The following is a 24,995-nucleotide window of genomic DNA, read 5'->3' on the forward strand; positions in this document are numbered from 1 at the left end:
AGTTAGCAAATCTGTAACATAAGAGATCTAACTTAACTGTTAATTCACCATGGTCATCAAGAAGAAAATCTGATGAAATTAATAATGATAACTCAAAATGGATTTTTAAAAAAAGTCTTACCTTTTGGAAGTATATCAACAATAGAAGATATATGTTCTGAATCATCTAAACCACACACATTTTGATTGTTTTCTTTAAGACATAACAATTCCAAATTATTCTGAGTTGATGAAGAAAGTGCTGTTGATACCAAAGAAGGAATATCAGGTGATGTCTTTGATATAACGTTACCACATTGTGTTTTTGTTTTCTCTTCATCATCATCATCATCATCATCATCATTTGAAGTTAATGGAACCCTAAAGGCAAATGGGAATGAGTGAAAAATTTTGTATTTTGTAAAAATTATTTAGAAAATTACATGGCTAGTTCTTTCTTTATTCCATTTATTTAAGATCCAACCACAAATCCCTTCTGGTACCTTTTTGTGTTCAATGAAGACAATTATAGGTAGGAAGTAGATAAACTCAGAATAAAACAAGAATGCTAATCTTCACAGCCCAAGTGCCTCCAAAAGGAGGTAACCGATAGACAGGTAATCACCGGTTGGGCTATTAGGGGAGAGACGGCCAGCACATGAACTCAAATAATAGTGGTATTTTCTAGTTTTGGTCTACTGCAAATATGCTCTTTTTGAAATGTATGGACACATTTCTTTTGGGTATATACCTAGTAGAATTGCTGGGTTTATATACAGTATTTGACGTTAGGAGAAACTTAGAGCATGCTTATTGTGTTCCCGTTATTTCATATGCTTACTCTTGAGTTTTGCAGATTTTCCTTCTCAGATTAAAGAAGTCCCCTTGTATTTCTACTAGTTTGTTGATAAGTTTTTTCATAACTGGCTGTTGAATTTTATTAAATGACTTTTCTGTCACTATTGAGAAGATACTACTTTACTCTTTTTTTCCTCTTAATGAATTTTTTAAATCCCAATCAAAATGCCAGAAGAGAATGTATATGTGTACACCTATGTTATGTAAACTGACAAGTTGACTCTAAAATTCACATGGAAATGCAAAGACTCAGAATAGCCAAGATAATATTCAAGAACAAAAATATAAATAAATAAAATGGAGATTCACACTATCAAATACCAAGGCTCAGAATAGTGAGTTCAGAAACAGATGTATACACATCCGGTCACACACCTGACCTTTGATATAGATGATACTGCCATGAAGTGGGGAAAAAATGGTCTTTTTTTCAAATAAATGGTGTGAGGTCAACAGGATTTCCAGAAGAAAAAAAATAAATTTAGACCTTTCCCTCACATTATACCCCAAATCTAGGTAGACTGAAATCTAACTGAAAGAGAAAATAATAAAGCTTTTAAAAAAAACAGAGGAGAACAATTAGTAAAGATTTTCTTAAAAGGAAACAGAAAGTAGTAACCATAAGGGGAAGTGGGACTAATAAATATAACTATATAGATACATATATTGGATTTTTAAAAAGCTTCTACTCATCTAAAGACACCATTAAGAGGATGATGGGACAAGCCAAAGTAAAAGATATTTGTGATGCACAAAGAATATATATATAAAGTATTTAAAAACCTGCAAATCTTTAAAAAAATGATAGTCAACTCAATAGGAAAATAAACATATAAACAGATGCTTAAATTTATATAGCATATATGAATTCAAATAATTATCAAGAAAATTAAAATCCCAATGTAATACTAGTACACATCCCCAAAATGGCTAAAATGAAAAAGACAGACAATAACAAATGTTGTTAGAGGCACAGAACAACAGGGATTCTCATATATTGCTGCTAGGAATATTAATGGGTACAAACCCTTTAGAAAACTGAGTTTCACCTAAAACCAAATCCTATATGTAAACCCAGCAATTCTTCTCCTAGGCACCTACCAACAAACTGTGCACATACATTTTGAAAGGCATATACACAGTAGCACTACTTGTAACAGACCAAAACTAAAAGAAAATCAGAAAGATGGAGAAATTATGGTACAATCATTCAATGAAATACTATATAGCAATGAGAATAATTATCTACTACTACCAATACAGATGAATTGCACAAACACAATGCTGAGCAAAAAAAACCAGACACAAAATTCCTATCTACTGTATAATTTCCTTATATATGAGTTCAAAATTAGACAGATCTAATTATCTATGATATTAGAAGTCAGGGTACGTAACCAGGCAGTGGCGCAGTGGATAGAGTGTAGGACTAGGATGCTAAGGGCCCAGGTTCAAAACCTTGAGGTCACCGGCTCGAGTGGCTCATCCAGCTTGAGCACGGGGTCACCGGCTTGAGCGCGGGGTCATAGACAGGACTCCATGGTCACTGGCTTGAGCACAAAGGTCACTGGCTTGAAGCCCAAGGTCTCTGATTTGAGTCCAAGATTGCTGGCTTGAGCAAGGGGTCACTCACTCTGCTGGAGCCCCCAGTCAAGGTATATATGAGAAAGCAATCAATGAACAACTAAGATGCCGCAATGAAGAACTGATGCTTCTCATCTCTCCCTTCCAGCCTGTCTGTCCCTGTCTGCCTTTCTGTCTGTGCACTCTCTCTCTAAAAAAAAAAAAAAAAAAAAAAAAAAAAAAGTCAGGATAACATTTATGTCTGAGTGGTTAGAGTAGAGACTAGAAAGTATCTGTGGTACTCCTGGGGAGGTCGTGGTTCCTGGTCTGGGTAATGGTTAGATAACAATGTTCACTTGTAAAAATTCACCATGCTCTACAGGCCTTTGCATTTTTCTAACATGTACGCTATACTTCAAAGAAAAATCTACTTAAAAAGTACAATGAAATTTTATAGAGGGCTAGTTGACGCTTGATTTGTATGTCTATGAAACAATGTATGTCTAATGACAGCCCAGATATTCTTAAAAAGAACTAACTAAAGGAACTACAAGACAACAAAATGTACTCTTTTAAAACTGCAGCCATTAAAAGGTACTGGCGCAATGTGATGCTAGTACAGCAAAATAGGCAAAACAATGCAGTAAACTAGAAAGAATAGAAAGCAACAGTATATATAAGAAATTTTTACTATGGTACAAATAGCATTCAATATCTAAGTACATTTACTTGTGCACTTAAGTAAAAGCAATAAACCCAAAAGTTATATAACCAAAAGAACACTGAATAAGAGACAGAGGATTTTGGACAATGCTGTTAATTCAGAGTCATTTTATCTCTCTGGACCTCAAAGATTGTCTTTAAAATGACAAGTTTGAAATAAGGTGTTTACTATGACTTATAATCAAATTAATTAAGAAATGGGAATTTTGGCCAGGAGATTAACAACAAATTTTAAAGGTTGGGCAGTTTGCAGGTTAATTAGAAAAAATCATCAGGTTTAGCCAGCAGGAAACCTGAGGCCAGTGGTGACCTGAGGGAAAAGAAAGAACAAAACAGTAGCAGATACTACAGATGAACTTATTTATTGAATGAGGGTAAGTTTCCTAGGAGCCCTGGAGATGCAGTGTGAGCAACATACGACAAATCATCTCATTCCTACCTTAGTAGGCAGCTATAGGTTAACGAAACTCAAACATTACATAACACATACAACAATTGTGTAATATACAAATCTAACTACTACTCTACGCCAAGGTAATTTAAACTCATGTAACTAAAGGTCCATCTGTGCTTCTTCCTTCTCTAGTCTATGGGAAAGCTGAATAATACTTTAAAATATAAAACTAAATTCTATTATATCTTTAATTTCTTTTACTGGGACAATGCTAACAAGTATTTCATTACTTATTTTTATATGTCTTTCTATGTTTCAAGGAAGTCGATCAAATAAAAACCTTCAAAGTGCAACTTAGGTAGAAGTGTGCAAGTTAATATTTAACCAAGTTTTGAAGCAATTACCTTGCAAATGGAAGCTGCATAGACTTGCACTGTTTACTAACCCGTTTATTCTTGCTGGCTGGCAGTGGGAAGGGACTCTGATGGAACTATTTTTGAAAAAAATACAGACAATGAAAACGAACAAAGTTTCTAATCTCATTAAACCATGTTTGATATTAAAGTACCAAATTATACAAGAATGCCAATAGTAATAGAACAAGTCTTCCACTAGTCTTTAATAGTTCAATGGAAATAATGTGATAAGGTTAAATAGTTCATCTTTAATCATGTCATCCAAAGATAATAACCACTAATATTTTGGCATATAATCTCCCAAACTTTCTTCTATGCATATGAATACACATGTGTGTATAACCACACATTTACAATATTTCTACATATACAGCATTTTTTATTAGTGGCTGGGTAGAGGGTCAACCTAACTGATATGTGGATTTTGACTGTGTGGGGATTGTCCAGCCTAACCCCTGCACTCCACATTGTTGAAAGGTCAACTGTCTATAAAATAAGCTCACGTCTACATATATATTACATAATATATTACTGGATTTTGTACATGTTTTTTATTAAATTTATTAGCATAACATTGGTTAATAAGATTATAGAGGTTTCAGGTGTACATTTCTATAATACATGATCTTCAGACTGCATTATGTGCCCACCACCCAAGGTCAAATCATCTTCTGTTGCCATATATCTGGGCCCTTTACCCTTTCCCACCCCACCACACCACTACCATTCTTAAACGGTCTTTTAAAATTGTCTGGGTGACTTTAATGCAGCTTTTAAATTTTTGCTTATATATATTTGCTAAATGTTCACGTTTTCTGGACATGTTTTAATTATTTAATAAAGAACATAAAATTAAGCAACACACAACCATGTGTTGCTTATTACAGTGCTCTGACCTGCAACAGCAATGGGTAGGGCAGCGCATGGATGGACCTGGATGGAGGGCATTATCCTAATTGAAACAGGCCAGTCAGCGAGAGAAAAGTACCGTAAGATTAACTTATAGGTGGAATCTAATGAACAAAATAAATGAATTAACAAAATAGAAACAGGCTTACAGACATAGAGAACAGACTGACAGCTGTCAGAGGGGAAAAAGGTTGCAGGGCTAGTTGAAAAGGTGAAGAGATTATGCCAAAAAAGAAAAATAAGAAAGCTCATCGACACAAATACGGGACTACAAGAGGAAAACGGGGTGGGAGCATAGTAGAGGGTAAAGGGAGGCATAAATGGTGACGAAAGGAGACTGATCTGGAGTGGTGAACACACAATACAATAGCCAGATAATGTACTAAAGACTTGTACACCTGAAACCTAAATAATTTTATTTACCAGCATCACCCCAATAAATTCTATAAAAAAATTTTTAAACAAAAGAAATTTTAAGAAAAAAAAAGGAAAATTAAGAAAATACTCAATATGCTTTTGTTTTGATATAAGAAACAAACTAAAGCAGTTACCTGCATGAAGTGTAGAGAAAAGAGGAGAATGGAGAGGAAAGTAGCCAGTGACAGAGTGACAGAGCAGCAGCACGTGTGACAGTTCTATACTTTTTAATATTGTTCTGATATTAGAACCACATGTCTGTATTACCCATCTTCCTCCCCTCCCCCAACTAAAAAGAAAAGGAATTTCAAAACCTGTATGCAAAAGTTAGTCTGTTTAATAAGCAGTACAAGAAAGTAGACACCAAACTTATATGCTGTTCCCCCATCCTTCAGCTTCTGCATCTACTTACCCTCTGCTTTTTACTTTTCCTGACTCCAGATGCTGATCTCAGCCCTCTTCAAGTTCTCCAGAGAGAACCATACAAAAAAGCATCTGAGAACAATGTTGACTTCACTAAAGGTTTTTTTAAAAGACAACGGAGGGAAGGAGCTTTAAATCACATAACTCACAACAAACAGTTGAGTGACCTTTTAAGGGCTATCTGTTCTCCAAAGTTCCTTGAGATGTGGATTATATGACTCTCCCCTTCCACATCTTGCCAATTAGCTTCTTTCTCTTACTCTCCAAATTAATTCCTGCACTGATTCTACACGTCCCACTGCTACATCTGACACTAGTCTTAAGCAATTTATTCAGGGAAATTCAATTCAGTCCTATAATCTGATCAGCAAAACAAAACCACTTCCCTGACTCCCACTACCCACCCACTCAGTGAAAAGTATTTTTTTTTCTTAGCGGGTGCTAAATGTGGAAGGCACAGCCCCTCTGCTCACTGGTTATTCTGGTTATCAAATTTTTCATGCTAGTAACTACAGCTCCTGTAAACATTATTTCACAGGGACATTTCCACAAATCCTTTCTTCATCCAAATGTGAATTTAGACAATAAAGTACATACTCTTTGGCTAGTTTCCTCCCCCCCTTTGGTCAGCTTTTATAAAAACTTCGGACGAAGCAGCTAAACATTGACCACATAGGTTGAAGGAGTTCCTATCTTCTTATCACAAAGACTGAAATTAAGAGACTTAAAAATAACTTCAAAAAGTTTCTTGAAGGAGAGATTTGCAGAAAATTTAGAAAACACAGGAAAATACATACACAATAAAAAGTAATGATAGCTAACTTTTATTGCACCCATCCTATTGCCAGAACACATGCTAGAAGTCACATTTACTCTTACACTAACTCTCTATTATTCACACCTTGCAGACAAGGACACTGAGGTTCAAAGAGGAAACTGAAGGCCAAGGTTAGAGAACAAGGAAGTAGCAGAGTTGGAATCTAAATATAGACAATCTGTTCCTGACCAGGCGGTGGCGCAGTGGATAGAGCGTCAGACTGGGATGCGGAAGACCCAGGTTCGAGACCCCGAGGTCGCCAGCTTGAGCGCGGGCTCATCTGGTTTGAGCAAAGCTCACCAGCTTGGACCCAAGGTCGCTGGCTCTAGCAAGGGGTTACTTGGTCTGCTGAAGGCCCATGGTCAAGGCACATATGAGAAAGCAGTTAATAAACAACTAAGGTGTTGCAATGAAAAACTGATGATTGATGCTTTTCATCTCTCTCTGTTCCTGTCTGTCTGTGCCTATCTATCTGTCTCTCTGACTCTCTCTCTGTCCCTGTAAAAAATAAAATTTTTTTAAATTTTTAAATAAATAAATATAGACATCCCATTTAAAAGCACTACACTGCCTCCAGAGCTATCAAGAAATTTCTCTACAGCCACACCTGTGGTGGCGCAGTGGATCAAGCATTGACCTAGAACGCTGAGGTCACCAGTTCAAAACCCTGGGCTTGCCTGGTCAAGGCATATATGAGAACTGATGTTTCCTGCTCCTCCCCCTTTTCTCTCTCTCTCAAATGAATAAAGTCTTTAAAAAAAAAAGAAATTTCTCTACAATTGAAACTTCACTGACTTTTCTTCAGTTTATGTATCATATATACGTTGCCTTCTCATTAGTTATTCCTTTAAAAATTATTTTTCTTATTTAAATAATTGAGTTAATTTCACAGATATCTGTTCCTTCTCTCTTCCTGATTTTTCTACTGATTTTCCCCAGGCTTAGTTATAAAAGCTTTTAAACTATTAATCTTAATGCTTTATCTACCATGTTTGATTTTCCCAATCTGTAATTTACCTTTTATTTTTATGATTTTTAGTCTTCTAAAAGAATTATTTTTGATAAAAATCCATCAATATCTTCCTTTATGGTTTCTGTTTCTAGGTACAATAAAGCCTCTCCCACCTAATGAGAATTCATTTGTAGTTTCTTCTCATTTTATATGATTCCTCTTTTTACATTTAAATTCATCTATAATTTATTTTAGAAAACAGCATAAAGGAGGATCTTCTTTTTTCTCCTGTTTTTCAATTATATTGATCTTTTTTCAATAATATAAATTCCTTCCTAATTTGAAATACTACCTTTCTACTAATGTCTTTTATGTTTTCTAGTGTACTTAGACAATATTTGGTTCTACTGAGCTGTCTAATCCTGTCACTTTTAATCAAACCCTGATTTTTATATAAAAATTTCAATAACCAATTATACCAAATGATAATGTTCTGTTAGTCCATTAAATTATCATCATTCCTTTGCACAAAGTTTAAGATATGAATCTCTAACTTTGATACTACTTAACTAACCTCAATTATTCTCAGTAATACTAAAAAAATTATACTACTTACACATAATTCTACTTACCTCAGAAAGAGTGCTCATTTCAATTGCAGTTATCAAGTTATTGTTTATGTGTGCTTCTATTTCTATAAGCTTCTTATTCTGCATAAATAAAAGACCACTTTTAATCAATCAAGATTTGGAGTTCATTATATCATATATTCATAAATACAATCAGTTGAGACTTAGAAAATAGTTGAGATAACACTGGGCCAAGAATTGAGATCATGTTAAGCTAAAAAGGTACTAACTGTACAGTTCAAATAGACACACACATACACTTTAAATACTTTTGAACTATCAATCATAAATTTTTTACAAACATTTTTCCTATCTTTTTATAATAAAAATACATTACATGGCAAGTGTATTTAGTTTGTCGGCCACAGGACTTTAACCCTCAAATGTAGTAAGTGATTTTTTCCATTATTAAATTAATTTCTACTAATTTTAAAGTTAGAGCTATAGTTGCAGCTTTTAACTAATGTTTGAATCGTATTGCCCTGCCTGTGGACAGATTTGGAAATTGGAAGGAAAAGTAAGACTACAATTTTCATTCTGTTGGGCTTGTAGCCAGTGGAATGCTGGGACTAAAGTGTTTGTGCTGGAACACAAACACTCTGGGAACGCCCTTCCTTTCAACTCCTAGAGGAATTACACCCATCTTGTTAACATGTACTAATGTACAAAGCTTTGCTTATGATAAGCAATCAAAGGCTAGTCAGGGTATTAAACCGGTTTGCAGAACCACAGTACACAGAATGGGGACTGAAGATATCGATCTTCTTACAGTCAGCCTGTGAACGTGCACACTCTTTCAATCATCTTCTCAGCAGGAGATTTGAAAAACGTTTTTATAGCTTCTATAATAACAGTTAAAATTTTAATTATAATTTAGAATTCAAACACAATATAGGTTCCATACCAAATTATTTAGCTTTAGGCGAAGAAATGTGTTCTCAAAATTCAGTTTTTCCACTTCTTTTTGCAGTAACATCTTTTCAGTTGTAATTCTTCGAGAATTCTCTTTCTCTCTACTGAGAGCCTGAGCTAATGCCCTGTTGTTGTGCTTTAAAGATATCTTGAAAATAGAAGAATTGTCTGTAAAAAATTTTAATAGTTAATATTGAACTTATACCTTAATAAATTTTCATATTCCTTAATAAAACTATTTTAGACAAAATGCAGTTCACTTTATAAGTTTTAACTGAGGGTTGGAAAGGGAGAGAATGACAATATAAATGTAGTTTTGAAAAAAATGTAATTAGACTTTGGAACTGAAAAAATAAAAGCTAGCTAGACGACAAATAAGATGTGAGGAATGTGCCTGACCAGGCGATGGCACAGTGGATAGAGCGTCAGACTGGGATGCGGAAGACCCAGGTTCGAGACCCCGAGGTCACCAGATGAGCGTGGGCTCATCTGGTTTGAGCAAAAAAGCTCACCAGCTTGAGCCCAAGGTCTCTGGCTCAAGCAAGGAGTTACTCGGTCTGCTGAAGGCCCACGGTCAAGGCACATATGAGAAAGCAATCAATGAACAACTAAGGTGTCACAATGCGCAACGAGAAACTAATGATTGATGCTTCTCATCTCTCCGTTCCTGTCTGTCTGTCCCTATCTATCCCTCTCTCTGACTCTCTCTCTGTTTCTGTAAAAAAATAAATAAATAAATAAAATAAAAAGATGTGAGGAATGCAGAATGTGAAGACAGTTAGAAATGAGAGGACTCTGCTAGACACAGCGTTCTAGAGAAGTAGATCAGTCACAAAAACTGAATCCTGACACCTGCTGCCCTTCCTCCCTTCACACCTTTGACTAGGAGGTCGAATGGAGAAGCCGACCCCAAGCTCTAACTGGAGAGTCCCACAGAAATAAGGGTGGCCAATCTGTGAAAAATTTAAAGCCAGTTTCTGTGGCTCCAGAAATGGACAAATTAATTAATGCTCCCCAAGTCCATTTTTCAAAACATTGAGTGAAAGGGAGCATACTTACTGTGATGTAGGACAGTACCTCCACCCCAAATCCTACCTCTCATAGGTGGGCATCTATCACAATCTAAACCTGACCCCTGCTCTTTACAAGCACTACGGGAACATAATTTAAATCAGAAATGCTTTCCTGTTGGAAGACAAGAAATTTAATTGTGAATTCTTTGGTAAATCTCACCTTAAATATAGTGTGCTCCCTTTGTACACTTAGAACATACTCATATTTTCATAATTTTGATTTATATGCCACTGAATAAAAGTACAGTGTATATATTAAAATGCATATAAAAGCAATAATAATATTTTAAAAATAAAATCAGGGAAAGTCTGGGCAGCTAAAAAACAAGGTCCAAAAAAGTACTTTATCTTCGGCACAGAGAAAATAGTTTGAGACCACCACCTCTGACACAGCTAACCAAAATGGACTAGAACCAGTTTAGGGCTTCCATAGCTAAAGGATAATAAGATTTTCCCACTGCAGTCCTCAAACTTGATCTATTCTTTCTACCAGAGGGTGCGCAATGATCCTGCCAGAGAGACCGCAGGCAGTGGTCCAACATACCTCCTGGCCCTAGAACCTGGGGGACGCTCAGCTTTGGCTGTTTCACCGGCATACAGCTACCCTTCGTGTGTGCCCCCCAGCCCCGCAGAGATGGGTATGATCATCGAGATACTTTTCAAAAGTAATGAAATTTTATACTGGGGAGTTTCCCCCACCCTTTTTTATTTTTTTCCCTTCTAACATCTTAATTCCAGAATCCATGCAACCCCATTTCTAAAGTACTCAGTGCCCTCATAATTTGCTTTGGCTATATAAGACCACCTCCTACGGCACCCTACCTGGGCCAACCACCTCTAGATTACCAATCTCCCAATTGCTACGGCATGCCAAAACAATCTACCACTTTTGTTAGCCCTTTTCAGGACTGGCAGCTGCCTTATGCTGCACCAGGCTCACTGCTGAAAATTCAGCAGTCACCACGGAGGGTAAATCACCATAACCACCTACTAATAGGAGTCGAAGGAAAGGAAGGACAGAAAGTAAAAAAGTATCAGTTAACAAGAATAACCATTTTAGTCATGTTTTATACTTGATAAAATAAAACACCAAATAGTCTTATCAATTCTCCAGAGAAAAGTAAAAAAATGTGAGTCTACTTTAAAACCAATGGCACTTACTTATTATTTTTGTTTTGATTTTGGAGGCAAGAGAAACATTCAATTTTGTAGTCTTTGACATTCTTTTGTCTTTCATATGTCTCCTAATTCCTGAAGGAAAAAGTGATCCAGTTTCTGTCACTGGGTACTCCATCACTGGGGGTAAAAAATAGGGAGGGAAAAAGAAAGGAAAGAAAGGAAAGAAGGAAGACAAGCAATCATAGTATTGATTAATAAAAGGAGTAACTGATACATTCTAAAAAGTAACAATCATAGCAAATGATATAATTTGTACCCAAGTATTTATAGAACCCTTTGTATAAAATTGAAATTATGAATGTAATCAAAGGTATTTTAAAGTAGAATCCAAAAAAAGATAAATGACTTGGTTTTTTCATTTAAACCTGTATTATTATATCAACATGCCAGGAGCTAGGCTAGGCTGGGAACAGAAAAGAGGATATGGTTGTATAAGAATGAATAATTCTGGAACGCATAATCCAATGTGGGTACACAGGCATTTTTTTTTATACAATGTATGAAATGTAACCTTAGAGATATGCATAGAAGAGATATGCCTAATTGTATTTGGGGGATGGGGCTGGAGGATTAGGCAGGAAATCTTAAACTTAACTATTTGTCTATTAGAGTTATAGTATATTTGACAAATAGTGGAAACAAGAAGATAATCACATTATGACAAGAATAATGGATACAATACACCAGTGATCCCCAACCTTTTTTGGGCCACGAACCAGTTTAATGTCAGAAAACATTTTCACGGACCAGCTTTTAGAGTGGGATGGATAAATGTATCACGTGATCGAGACAAGCGTCAAGAGTAAGTCTTAGATGGATGTAACAGAGGGAATCTGGTCATTTTTTAAAAATAAAACATCGTTCAGACTTAAATATAAATAAAACAGAAATAATGTAAGTTATTTATTCTTTCTCTGCGGACCGGTCCCCAGGGGTTGGGGACCACTGCACTAGACAATGCATAGAAAGTGATTAACTCTTCCAGAATGCAGAAAAGGATCAGAAAAGGTTTTACTTAGAAAATACAGTTGATGTAACCATATACATTACTTGGACAAGACCAACTCCCCAAGCCACCACCCTCCTCTCGAAGCCGCCTTGCCTCCATCTGCAGAGGTCTAGAAGAAACCCGATCACCTGCGCCTGCCTAACCTCAATACTCAGCCTCTCCACCACTACCCACCTTCCGAGTTCACAGGACTCATCTCACTAGGCCTACAAACTCACCACAAGGATCTCCAGACTCCCAGGTCACCCTCATCTCCCTCACCCTACTGTCCCTCCAGCTCTGCACATTCTCATTTGGTCTTGCAGTGGGGTGAAAAATGGCCCCCCAAAGATATCAGGTCCCAATCCATTTCATTCTAAACGTAATATGAAAAAAGGGTCTTTACAAATGTGACTGGGGATCTTGTGATGGGAGATTATCCTGGATTATCTAGGTAGGCCTCCAAATGCCATCATTAGTATCTTTACAGGCAGAGATTCAAGTGATGGGGCCAGAAGCCAAGGGTTGCCAGCATCCACCTGAAGCATTATCTAGGTAGGCCTCCAAATGTCATCATTAGTATCCTTACAGGAGACAGGCAGAGATTCGAGTGATGGAGCCAGAAGCCAAGGGTTGCCAGCATCCACCTGAAGCTGAAAGAGGCAAGGAATAGATTCTCCCTTACAGCCTCCTGAGAACTACAGCCCTGCAAACACCTTGATTTCAGCTCAGGGGTACTGAGGCTGGACTTCTGGCCTTTAGAACTGTGAGAAAACAAATTTGTTTTATGTATTTATTTATAAGTGAGAAGAGGGGAGATAGAGCATGCACCCCAACTGAGATCCACCCAGCAACCCTCGTTTGGGGCCGATGCTCAAATCAACAGAGCTATCCTCAGCATCCTGGGCCTAATGCCAGGACCAAATGACCTATCCTCACTGCCTGAGGTCAACACTGGGACCAAGTGAGCCACTGGCTGTGAAAGGGGAAGGAAGAGAGATGGGAGGGAGGAAGCAGCTGGTGGCTTCTCATGTGTACCCTGACCAGGATCGAACCCAGGACACCTTACGCCAGGCTAACTCTCTATCCACTGAGCAAACCAGCCAGGGCCAATTTCTGTTGTTTCAAGCCACCCAATTTGTGGTGATATTTTAGAGTAGTCACAAAAAATAAATTGTCTCCATATCTCACCCTTACTCAACTCGTCAAGTCCACTGGAACTCAAAATCCATCAAAACCTCTAGCCTCAACGTCTTCCATGAACACTCCTTTATCTTCTTGAACAACCTATCCCAGGAGGATGTAGATTCTCCTGCAGCCCTATTAGGTGGTAGCTGTTATTTCTCCCACAGCCCTCCTGAAGGATGGTACCACATTCATATTTGCAGACAATTCACCCTAAAAAATCCCCAATCTTAAATGTAATGTCATTAGACTCTAACACCCCCTTACCCCTTAGGGCTATTGTCAACTGCCAACTCCTGGGTTGCTCCTCTTTAGAGTTGACAATTTCATATCCTGGCTCACTGTTACTCCCTGAGAACAATGAAGCAAACTGTAGAGGACTCTCTTAAAACTCCAATTGTAATTATTTACCCATTATCATCTATGTTTCCATCTGCCTTCTTTCACATTATTATGGTGAACTATATATAAATGGACTATCTATCTATCCTTTCATCTAAGGCCAAGCTTGCTTTACTTAGATGGGACTCTGTACACTGATCTTATTACTTCAGCCTCAGCAAGGACTAACTCCAATTCTCTCCTCTACAATATCAATTTTTTCCTTCTCCACTGGATCGTTCCATAAACATACAGACATACTGCTACTTCCTTCATCTTACAACACCCTCACTGTTCCCTCTTCATCCTCAGACTACAACTCCATCTCTCTGCAGCTTTTTACAGCAAAGCTCCTTGAAAGCTTGTCTGTACTCACAGTTTCAATTTCTCTTGCAAACCTGCTTCACTCAGGATTTCACTCTGACTACAGGGGGTTCTTGGGTTATGAGTCTCAACATACGACATTTCAAGTTTACGACGCTCACTCCCATAAAAACTTTAAAAAATCGAGACGTGTTTTGGCTTACGTTGTTAGCGTTGTACCTATAGACTACGTGGGCAAACTAGTTTGGTTGCACGCAGCGGAAGAATACACAGTACAGTGTACAGTACAGTGTATTTATGTCCTTTTCCTGTGGCTTAGTTGTGTTTTTATGTTCTAGATTATAATTTTACAACTGTGTTAGGATAGGTAAGTGATTTAGGCTAGGGTGCGTTTTGACTTAAACCAAAATTCAGGTTACATCACTGTTGCAGAAATGGAACTGTGTCATAACCTGAGGACCTCATCTACTCCACCAAAACTGCTTTCACCAGTTTCTAGTGATCTCCACACTACAAAATATTATTTAATGGTCAATTCTCAGTCCTCTCCTAATTTGACCTATTCGCAGCATTTGATATGGTTAATTTCTTCTTCCTCCTCAAAAACTATCTCTCTTTGACTGTGGGGTTTTCCTCCCTACTTGATTGTTCCTTTTCAGTCTTTTACAGATTCTTCCAACCTATAATAGGCTCTCTCCTTGGATTGCTTCACTTTATTTATACTCACTCCTTTTGGTAATTTCAGTCATGTCTAAAGTACCACCCAGCCAAGATCTCAAAAATGTATGGCCTCAGTCGGAATTTCTTTCCTGAACTCCCCTGGATTCATATAACTATCTACTCATAATCCCACTTGGATAACTAAACCAGACATATTAAACTTAAATTGCCCAACACTGCTTCACTCAGCATTGTCCCCATTTCTGTTAATGGCAACTCTATCCATCCAGTTGCTCTGGCCAAAAATCTCACATCCCAATCTACCTTCACAGTACAGTTAGAATCTGACTGCTTCTCTGACCTCCACTGTACCATCCTAGACCAAGGTACTAACATATCTCACTTGAATTACTGCTATAGCTCTTATCCCCTTACTTCTACTCCTCTCACTACAGTGTATTTATTGGTGTATACAATCTAAAATTCTCCAATGGTTCCCATTTCTCTCAGAGTAAACAACCAAAGTCCTTACAATGTTCTAGAAGTCCCTCCATCATCCCCTCTTCTTTCCATTTTTCTAATTTGAACTCCTTCTCTTCCCTAGCCCATTCCTTTGAGGACACACCAAGATCTCCCTATGTCTGGCATATATCAGTGATTCTTCAGCTTCAGGTCCTTTGTTCTGGTTATTCTCTATAGAGAAAGCTCTTCCTCCTGATATACAAATGGCTCATTTACTCTCCTTTGAGTCTTTGTTCAAGGCACATATGAGAAGCAGTCAATGAACAACTAAAGTGCTGCAACTACAAGTTGATGCGTTTCATCTCTCTCCCTTCCTGAGTCTCTCTCTCTCTTTCATTAAAAAGCAAACAAAACAAAAACTTTGTCAGGTATCAAGATTAGAAAGGGTATCCTGGAGAGAATGGCATGTGTAAGTGCATAAAAATGAAACATTTAAGAAAATACAAGTGACCTCCTGCTGCTGGAATGCTACTACACTATTTGTTTCCCTTTTCATCAAAACTCCTTTAAAAGTTGTCTATATTTGCTGTCTCCAATTCATTCCCTCCCACTACTATGCAAATTGATCATTAAAGTCACTAAATTGCTGTTGCTAAATCAAATATACTAGTCAAGGTGCATTTCTCATTGTATTTAATCTATCCGCAGTATTTAATATCAGATCATTCTCTCCTTGAAATACTTCCCTCAGCTGGCTTCTATGACCACATTCTCCTGGATTTTCTCTTCCTTATTAACCACTTCTTCTAAGTCCCTTCTCCTACCCATTCTTCAGCTCTCTAACCTCTTACTATTGGAGTGTCCCAGAGCTCAGTCCTTGGATCTCATATGTTTTCTACCCACATATACTCCCTTAGGGCTATCATCCAGTATGCTGGCTTTTAAATTTAAATGTTGATGACTTGCAGTTTATATCCCCAATCAACTCCAGACCTATTCATCTAATTGCCTACTCCTCATCTCCAACTTGAATGTCTAATATGCAGCTCCAATTTATTATGTCCTAATACATTCCCCACCCCCACCCATCTTGCTCCATTGCATCCTCTCCATCTCACTTAATGGCGACTCCAACCTTCTAGCTGCTAAGGTCAGAAACTCCCTCTCTCACATTCCCTACCTACTCTATCATCAGTCATGTTGGTCTGACTTTCACAACATAGACACATGAGCCACTTACCACTATTGCTACTGCTACCATTCTGATCCATGTTGCCTCTCTCTCTCATGTATACCATTAAGACCACTGCCTAAATCTGTGATGGAGAACCTTTTTATAAAAACTGCCCACTTGCAGTGCTGGTCAACCTAGCCCCTCAGGCCCAATAGTGGACATTCCAGCTTTCATGGTGGGTGGTAGCCGAGCAACCAAACAGTGCTGCGATTGGCCCACCATGAAAGCTGCAATGCCCACTAGTGGACGGGAGGGACCAGGTTGACCAGCACTGCAAAAGTGGGCAGTTCTTATAAAAAGGTTCACCATCATGGGCCTAAATGGTGTCCCTGCTTTCACATTCTCCCTTACTATCTATTCTCAACCACATAACTGAAATGATCCTTTTAAAACTTAATTAAACTCATGTCACTCCATAGGTACTAAAATCATGGACCTGGGTTTTAAAGAACATTTTATGAACTTGACTCCAATGGCAAGAGAAGTGAAGGCAAAGATAAATGAATGGGACTACATCAGAATTAAAAGTTTTTGCTCAGCAAGAGAAACTGATATCAAAATAAACAGACAGCCAACTATATGGGAACTGATATTTTCAAACGACAGCTCAGATAAGGGTCTAATATCCAAAATTTACAAAGAACTCATAAAACTCAACAACAAACAAACAAACAATCCAATAAAAAAATGGGAAGAGGACTTGAACAGACACTTCTCCCAGGAAGAGATACAAATGGCCAACAGATATATGAAAAGATGCTCAGCTTCATTAGTTATTAGAGAAATGCAAATCAAAACTACAATGAGATACCACCTCACTCCTGTTAGATTAGCTATTATCAACAAGACGGGTAATAGCAAATGTTGGAGAGGCTATGGAGAAAAAGGAACCCTCATTCACTGTTGGTGGGACTGTAAAGTAGTACAACCATTATGGAGGAAAGTATGGTGGTTCCTCAAAAAACTGCAAATAGAACTACCTTATGACCCAGCAATCCCTCTACTGGGTATATACCCCAAAAACTCAGAAACATTGATATGTGAAGACACATGTAGCCCCATGTTCATTGCAGCACTGTTCACAGTGGCCAAGACATGGAAACAACCAAAAAGCCCTTCAATAGAAGACTGGATAAAGAAGATGTGGCACATATACACTATGGAATATTACTCAGCCATAAGAAATGATGACATCAGATCATTTACAGCAAAATGGTGGGATCTTGATAACATTATAAGGAGTGAAATAAGCAAATCAGAAAAAAACAAGAACTACATGATTCCATACATTGGTGAAACATAAAAATGAGACTAAGAGACATGGACAAGAGTGTGGTGGTTACCAAGGGTGGGGGGGGAGGGAGGACATGGGAGGGAGGGAGGGAGAGAGTTAGGGGGAGGGGGAGGGGCACAGAGAACTAGATAGAGGGTGACGGAGGACAATCTGACTTTGGGCGAGGGGTTTGCAACATAATTTGATGACAAAATAACCTAGACATGTTTTCTTTGAATATATGTACCCTGATTTATTAATGTCATCCCATTACCATTAATAAAAATTTATTAAAAAAAAAAAAAAAATTCATGTCACTCCTCTGTCAAAGACCCTCCAGTGGCTTTCCATTTCACTCAGTCATAATCCGTGCAACAGTCTCTAAGGTACTAGCAATTTGATACTTCTCCTCTTCCCCAGCTCTCCATCAGCAGCTCTCCGATCTCTTCATTACTTTCTCTTCTGCTCACTAAGCTCAGCCCCACTGGCCACCTTGAACGTCCCACTGCAGAATCTTTGTATTCCTTTTTTCCTTTGTCTAGCTCTTCCTTCAGATATTCACAGAATTTGCTCACTTCCTTCAAGTCTTTCCTCAAATGTCACTTTCTAAGTGAGCTTTCTCAGACCAAACTATTTAAAATTGTACACCTGACCCCATTTCAATTCCTGTTTTCTTTTCAACCATTGACTTAACATCTAACATAAAAGTGCATAATTTCACTTAATTTATTGTCTGTCTTCTCCTGCTAAAATGTAAGTTCCATGAGGTCACAGATTTTTGTCAAATTTGTCTGTGTATCCCTCATGCCTAGAAGAGTGCCTGGCACCTAGCAGCTACCAGAGAAACATTTTTTTGAAGAAATGACTATGAACAGATGTAATAAATGTCTAGTATTAAAAACTACCCAATATCGGAATGAGTCTACTTTGAAAGTGTTGAGTAGATATTGAGAAATATCAAGCAAATAATGGTAAGAGGGTTTTAAAAGCAATTTCTCAACAAGGAAGAAACTGAACTAGGAACTTTTCAACCCTAAGGCTCAGTATTTCTTCTAAAGATTTTGCCAAAAAGAAACTTTAAGAAAAATCTAAGATCACCATCTATTCCATAAATAGTAAAACATAGACACACAGAAACTCCATGCAAACTGTAGCATCTTACATACCTGAAAGGGATCCTAACATAGAAATCTAGTCCATTGCCAAAAAATCCAGCCTGGAAGATCAAATCTCATTTTATTAATTAGGAAACCACAGTTGAACAGCCCTCCCCAATGATTCGGTTCTCAGTTCCTTGGCTTAACAAATGTCACTATCACTCACACACCCAAATGCTCATGCCAGAAATCAGAGAGCCTTCCTTAACAGTGCCCTATGATCTTCCACATTAATAACCTGCCCAAGTAACACTTTAGGAGCCAAAGCCAGGCCCCTGTAAATCCATTCCAGGGTGACTTACCATATTGAGAATGGGGTGTTATAGTGTTTGGACTATGTTGGAGTCCCAGTTCCAACATTTCATAGCTGTGTCATTCTAACATTGCTAAGTCTCAATTTCAAGATTTAGAAAATAAGAGCCTCTCATTGTAGGGGATAAATGAACTAAGGTATACACGGTGCCTAGTATTGGATCTGACACATAGCCAACACTCACTAATTTTACCTAATTATTAGGACTCTGTGTATCTCTCGTCTGGCCAGCATCTCAGCTATATCTAAATCAGAAATACCTCAGTTCCACATTCAATTTTCCTGAACTGGATCCCTCACCTATAAAAATCATCCTCCCTATTCCTACCGAAATACAATCTGTACATCAAGATTCAGTTCAAGTTCTAGTTCTTCCCAGTCTTTCATCGCTCCTTCGCCTTCAACTCTCCTCCCTTCTAAACGAGCGCTCCGAAGGAGAGGGCTCCTTCAAGAACTCTAGTAAGCAGTCTCTAACGTTCATTCCGCACCTGTTTATTGGTCGATCATAACGGGCCAGATACTGTTCCACAACCAGGGAGTAGTCAGAAAGAGATATCCCTTCCTTCAAGGAGCTGACCTTCAGGAAGCAGCGACTCAGATGCAAGCCAGCCCCGCTACGAGTCCGGCCGAGCCGTCCTGGGGCGGCCGTTCCGAAAGCCTGAAGGCGGAGGGTGGGCGTGACGGCCGGTCGCGTGGAGCTGGGCGGACCAAGACTCAGGAGGGCCACGCCGGGAGGTTCGGCCTGGGGAAGGCACGGATCCCGCCTGACCGGGGACGGTCCTACCAGTAGTCCCAGATCACTGATTTACCGCTTTTCGGCCCGAGGGGACCACCATCCACTCCCGGAGGTCGGCGCCTGTTGCCAGGACTCCTGTTTAAACAACGCAGCCGTTGGCGCTTGCCACATCAGCCAATCAGGTCCCAAGAAGGCGGTGCAAAAGAGAGCCGTTACCAGGAAGTGGGAAGCGGAAGGGGCGGGATCTCGCGAAGGACGGGAGGGGTGTGGCCAGGAGAGCCCTGCGGACCCAGCCTAGGAGAAGGGACCCCACCCGACCTGGATCGTTGGTAGCTGCGCAGTCATGTGCTGCGGTGATGAAAAATGGAACGGTCCTTTGACAAAATTAACTCTATCAGCCAGCTGTCTAAGGAGCTTAACAGCCTCTTCGAGTCAGTTAGAAGGTTTTTGTTGCTTATGACACTGCTTTGAGACTGCCCGTCCACATCCTTACTTACCATTTCTTCTGCTTTTTTGCCCTATGATGCCGGCGCCGTTACTTTTCACTTAAATGCTCTATTTTTCAACTTTGAGGAAAGAACGGCAATGAAATTTCGTTTAAAATCCTGGATCTCATTCAATATTTAGGTTTGGAACTAATGGTCTGTTTTAGCTAACCACAAAAGATGGTGTTTTCCATTTTACACAAACTTCATATATATGTAATATAGGTTTAATACAAGTACTTTATATGTAACATAATGTATGTCATGTTACACGTGTAATATGTTTTATATATGCAGTTTCCTTTATAAATGTTACTTCATTTGTAAAATGCAGGTTAATAACAGCATCCAATATGTTTTTATGGTGGTTCCAATCAGCAAACCCTTTTGTTCAAATACATTAATATTGCTTTCTTTTTTATTCATTTTGTAGTTACAATTTCAAAAGCATAACAAATAGAAAAGGAAAGACAGGGTAGATGTAGGAGAGATGTTAAAAGTTGTATGTATGTGTATAATATAAAATACATATATATTATTCACTTTATGTTCCAAGAGAATTAGCTTAGTTTTCTTTCACAAATGTCTCTCATAATCTATATAAAGAATTTGGGAAAACTATGCAGAGAAAAAAATTTCCTCTCTGTATTCTATTAGACAGAAAATTAAAATAGCTTATTAAATCTAGGTTTTAATAATTTATTATACAACTTTTCACAAAGATAGCGTGGAAAGTAATGAAGGAAGTCCCTGCCCCTCCCAAAGACAAAGTCAAGGCAAAGGATTTGAAGGCAAAGGAGGCAGTGATGAAAGGCGTCCAACAGCCACACAAGAAAAGGAAGATCCAAGCATCACCTCACCTTCCAGGGCCAAAGACACTGTAGCTCATAAGGAAACCTAAATATCCTCTGAAGATCACCCCCAGGAGAAATAAGCTTGACCACGATGACACCATCAAGTTCCTCCTGACTATGGAGTCAGCCATGCAGATGATGGAAGACAACAGTACTTGTGTTCACTGTGGATATCAAGGCCAAAAGCACCATATCAAACAGGCTGTGAAGAAATTTTATGACAGTGACATGGCCAAGGTCATGAACAGGGCTGATGAAGAGAAGAAGACTTGACTGGCTCCTGACAATGGTGCTTTGGGTGTTGCGGACAAAATTGGGATCACCTAAACTGAGTTCAGATGGCGAATACTAAATATAAATATTTTACACTGTAAAAAGAAATAATAATTGGTTATACAGTGACGCAGTCAACTTCATATTGTTGATATTTTGTTCAACAAACTTGGAGATGTTTCGAGAATCACAACTTTCCATTTTACTTTAGAGAATCCAGAGAAATAAAGCAAAACATGACTTAGAGTTAGACCTCTTAGTCTAATTATTGAAGATCAGTCTCCAAAGAGATCTAACCAGTATCTTGTGTTAGTATAAAAGTATTTATTTTGGGCCAACTGCTAAAATTATAGCATATAGTACAGTAAAAATTTCAATTATAGTGGTTTTGAATGTAATATACTGGTTATAGAAATTTCTGTTATCTAGGGGTTAACTAGCACTATATCTTGTTTACCCAACCTGACACACTAAATGCTCAATATATGTCATATGCTTTTTCAAATGAACCATGTCATGGTTCTGCCATTTAGTGGTTATTTAAATTCACCAAGTTACTTAATCTCTCTGAGTTTCTGCTTCCTCATTTGTAAAATAGATTAATAACAGCATCCAATATATTCGTATGACGGTTCTAATCAACAGTCCTGTCTGTTCAAATACATTAATATTGCTTTCTTCTTGATTCATTTTGCAGCTACAGCTTCAAAAGCAAAACAAATAGAAAAAGGGAGACAGAGCAGTCAGAGTTAGGAGAGATGTTTAAAATTTTATCAAGACATGAATACCAACATCTCTTTTTTAAAAAGTGCTGATTATTTCATCTCAGAACAGTTGAAAAAATTTAACAAACCAAGAGCTCTTTAAAGTATAGAAGTTCCTTTCTGTAATTGTAAATTCTTATCATACACAACCATAACCTTTTTTTTTTTTTTTAGATGAGAGGAGGGAAGATCATGAGGCAGACTTCTGCTTGTGTTCCAACCAAGATCCACCCTACAATTCCATCTGGGGCTGTTGTTGGAGGACCAAGCTATTTTTAGCATCCAAGGCTGACATGCTGGAACCAATCCAGCCACTGCCTGGAGGGCTGGGGCTGAGGGAGAAGGTGGGGAGAAGATAGTCATTTCTCTTGTGTACCCTGACCAGGAATCAAACCCTGGGTCCATACACTGGGCCGACACCTTATCCTCTGAGCCACTGGCCAGGACCAACAACCATAAACTTAGAAAGTTTGGCCTGAGTTTAACCTAATCTCAGCTTAGTTTCAGATCATTTGCCTCTTGATATAATGCACAGAGGCAGGAGTACTGGACTAGGAGTTTGAAGATGAAATTCCTTATATATTGAGTACATATTATCTGTATGTTCTTTGTTGCAAACTCCTTATCTATAAAATAAATCAGTTAAATTAAATGAGCTCACAGTTCTGTTGTGATGTTCTCCTGCACACGCACTGATTTTGCTGTTCTCTCCTCCTTTTCCTTTATTCTTATATTCATTAGTTGCCTGATTTCCTCTACCTAAAGGTAGATTCTAGTCAGTTAAAATTTTATTATCCTGACCCACACTCCCCACACTAATAAATGGGTAGAGGGAAAGAAACAAGAGGAAAGCTAACTGCTAAATAACACAACAATGAAAATCATTGTAAACATCACACCATTACTAAAACAAAAATCCATGAAAAGTCATCCCTGAACAAGAGCCAAATAGAAGACACACTGCAAATCAATAAACCAATAAAACAAAGCAGAAATAGTATACTTACATTTTATTAAACTATCTGATCTGATCATCTGTATTGGTTTGACAGGTTGAATTGCACCAAGAAACCCAGGCTGATAGAAGCAGAAAAGGACAACGGGTAGTTAAAGCTCAGGGTGATTTCTGCCTTAGTGGTCCCCAAAGTAATTCTCCTAGTTTCACCAGTCCCCAATGTAAAAATGTTGAAAACCACCTGTTTAAAAAATTTCTGGAGAGGATAGAGATGTGGGCTTGTAAAGAGCAGAAAAGGGGGCCTTCACAGTGGACAAGGACCGAGCTACAGTTGTGCTAAGAGTACAGCCTGTGTGAGGAGCAAGAGCAGAGCAGACTTTCCCTCAACTTTTGACAATCCAATATGGAGTCGCTGTCAGCCATTACAGTTATGTCAAGGGGCAATATGCCCAAAACTGAGGTAATGTAGTGTAATGGGGAATGCCCTTGGGAGGGGTCCAGAATGCCCAAAACCACAAGTCTGGACACCAGATAAGGATTTCATCTGGACACAGATAAGAGTGGGACTGCTGCCCACTGGGGGCTATAAGAACTTGGACCATTTGACACTTGAACTTGGCTATATCATGGGTCATGCTCTTCCACTCCACCAGACACATGCTACCACTGCAGCCACCTAGCTTGAGACTGACACACCCCCTCTCCATCCCCAGACATGCCAGTGGCCCAAACTTCATGTCAGTCACTTGCTCTGCTGTTTCTATGACCTAAGCTCCCACTCCCTGTGTGTAACTCTATTGCCTTATTAGGGATGTCTCCCCTAATAAACATGGCATTGTAGAAAGACACAAACGTGTGTGAGTGGCTCCTCTCAGGAATGCTCCTTTGCTCATGACAGCTTGTGAATATGCCACTGATCTTGCATAACCAGCAGGGGCCCTACAAGCTGCTGCTGAGACAATCATTGCTGCAGTCTCTGCAAAAAGTAGGCAGGACTGTGCTGGATCACAGGCCATAAATCCTAGCTGCAAGGGAATCCTGAACATTCATCCTGTGCCTGGCTTTTGTAGCTTCTTACTGAGAAGCTTTCCACTTACTCAGGAAAGGCACTTTGAGCTGAACGGCCAAAAGAATAACAAAAGTTCATTTCAGTATTTTTTGGTACTTTACTATAATAACTATATTTTCTTTAATGGAAAGACTTCCTGTTGTGCTAGGAGAGAAATAGGTAAATAAATACAATAGCATTAGATAAGATTTATCAGGTGCTTACCATGTCCTAGGCACTGTGTGAAACCCTTTATATGTCTTTTTAATTCTCACAGTGATCTTATGTGGTAGGTGTTATTATTTCCTTTTTACTTGTTTGAGGAATCTGAGGCACAAAAATCTGAAGTGACTTCTGTAAACTTTAGCAAGTCGTACTGCTGTAATATGAATCCAGGTGATCTGTTCCAGGCTTCTTTGAGACAGTAGAAAAAGTGGCTTTCTATCTCTCACTTCAGTTTTCAGGCATAATTTTCCTCATGTGAATTTCCACATGTTGCCTGCTTGCCAGCTTTTTCTTTTTTCTTCAGTATACAATTTGGGGGAGTCCCTTTGGCACCTGGCATTATGCTAGGAGCAAACATGAATGAGACAAGTCCTCTTTCATTGAAGGAGAAGGCAGACAATGCAAACAATACATTTGCATTGTGGTAAATAGAG

The 24,995-nt window shown here is 38.5% G+C and overlaps 1 protein-coding gene across 6 annotated transcripts in view; it reads right to left on the minus strand.

Moving 5' to 3' along the window:
* The window catches only part of SGO2 (shugoshin 2), a 35,940-nt gene extending 15,814 nt beyond the window's left edge, over nt 1-20,126 (minus strand). Inside the window, exons 1-7 of one of the 6 annotated variants that reach the window (XM_066278899.1) lie at nt 20,031-20,084; nt 18,918-18,967; nt 11,227-11,361; nt 8,985-9,160; nt 8,084-8,161; nt 3,922-4,007; nt 122-360 (exon numbers count right to left, since the gene is read on the minus strand). In XM_066278899.1, coding sequence (XP_066134996.1) covers nt 122-360; nt 3,922-4,007; nt 8,084-8,161; nt 8,985-9,160; nt 11,227-11,361; nt 18,918-18,936 — 733 coding nt within the window. In that variant the 5' untranslated portion in view covers nt 18,937-18,967; nt 20,031-20,084. Of the gene's footprint in view, nt 1-121; nt 361-3,921; nt 4,008-8,083; nt 8,162-8,984; nt 9,161-11,226; nt 11,362-18,917; nt 18,968-19,709 lie in introns of all 6 variants that reach the window. The other 5 variants (XM_066278898.1, XM_066278897.1, XM_066278901.1 and 2 more) reach the window with 5 other exon arrangements.
* Between the last annotated feature and the right edge of the window lie 4,869 nt (nt 20,127-24,995).

The sequence above is a fragment of the Saccopteryx bilineata genome, chromosome 5, assembly GCF_036850765.1.
Source record: "Saccopteryx bilineata isolate mSacBil1 chromosome 5, mSacBil1_pri_phased_curated, whole genome shotgun sequence".
In the NCBI taxonomy this organism is placed as follows: domain Eukaryota; kingdom Metazoa; phylum Chordata; class Mammalia; order Chiroptera; family Emballonuridae; genus Saccopteryx; species Saccopteryx bilineata.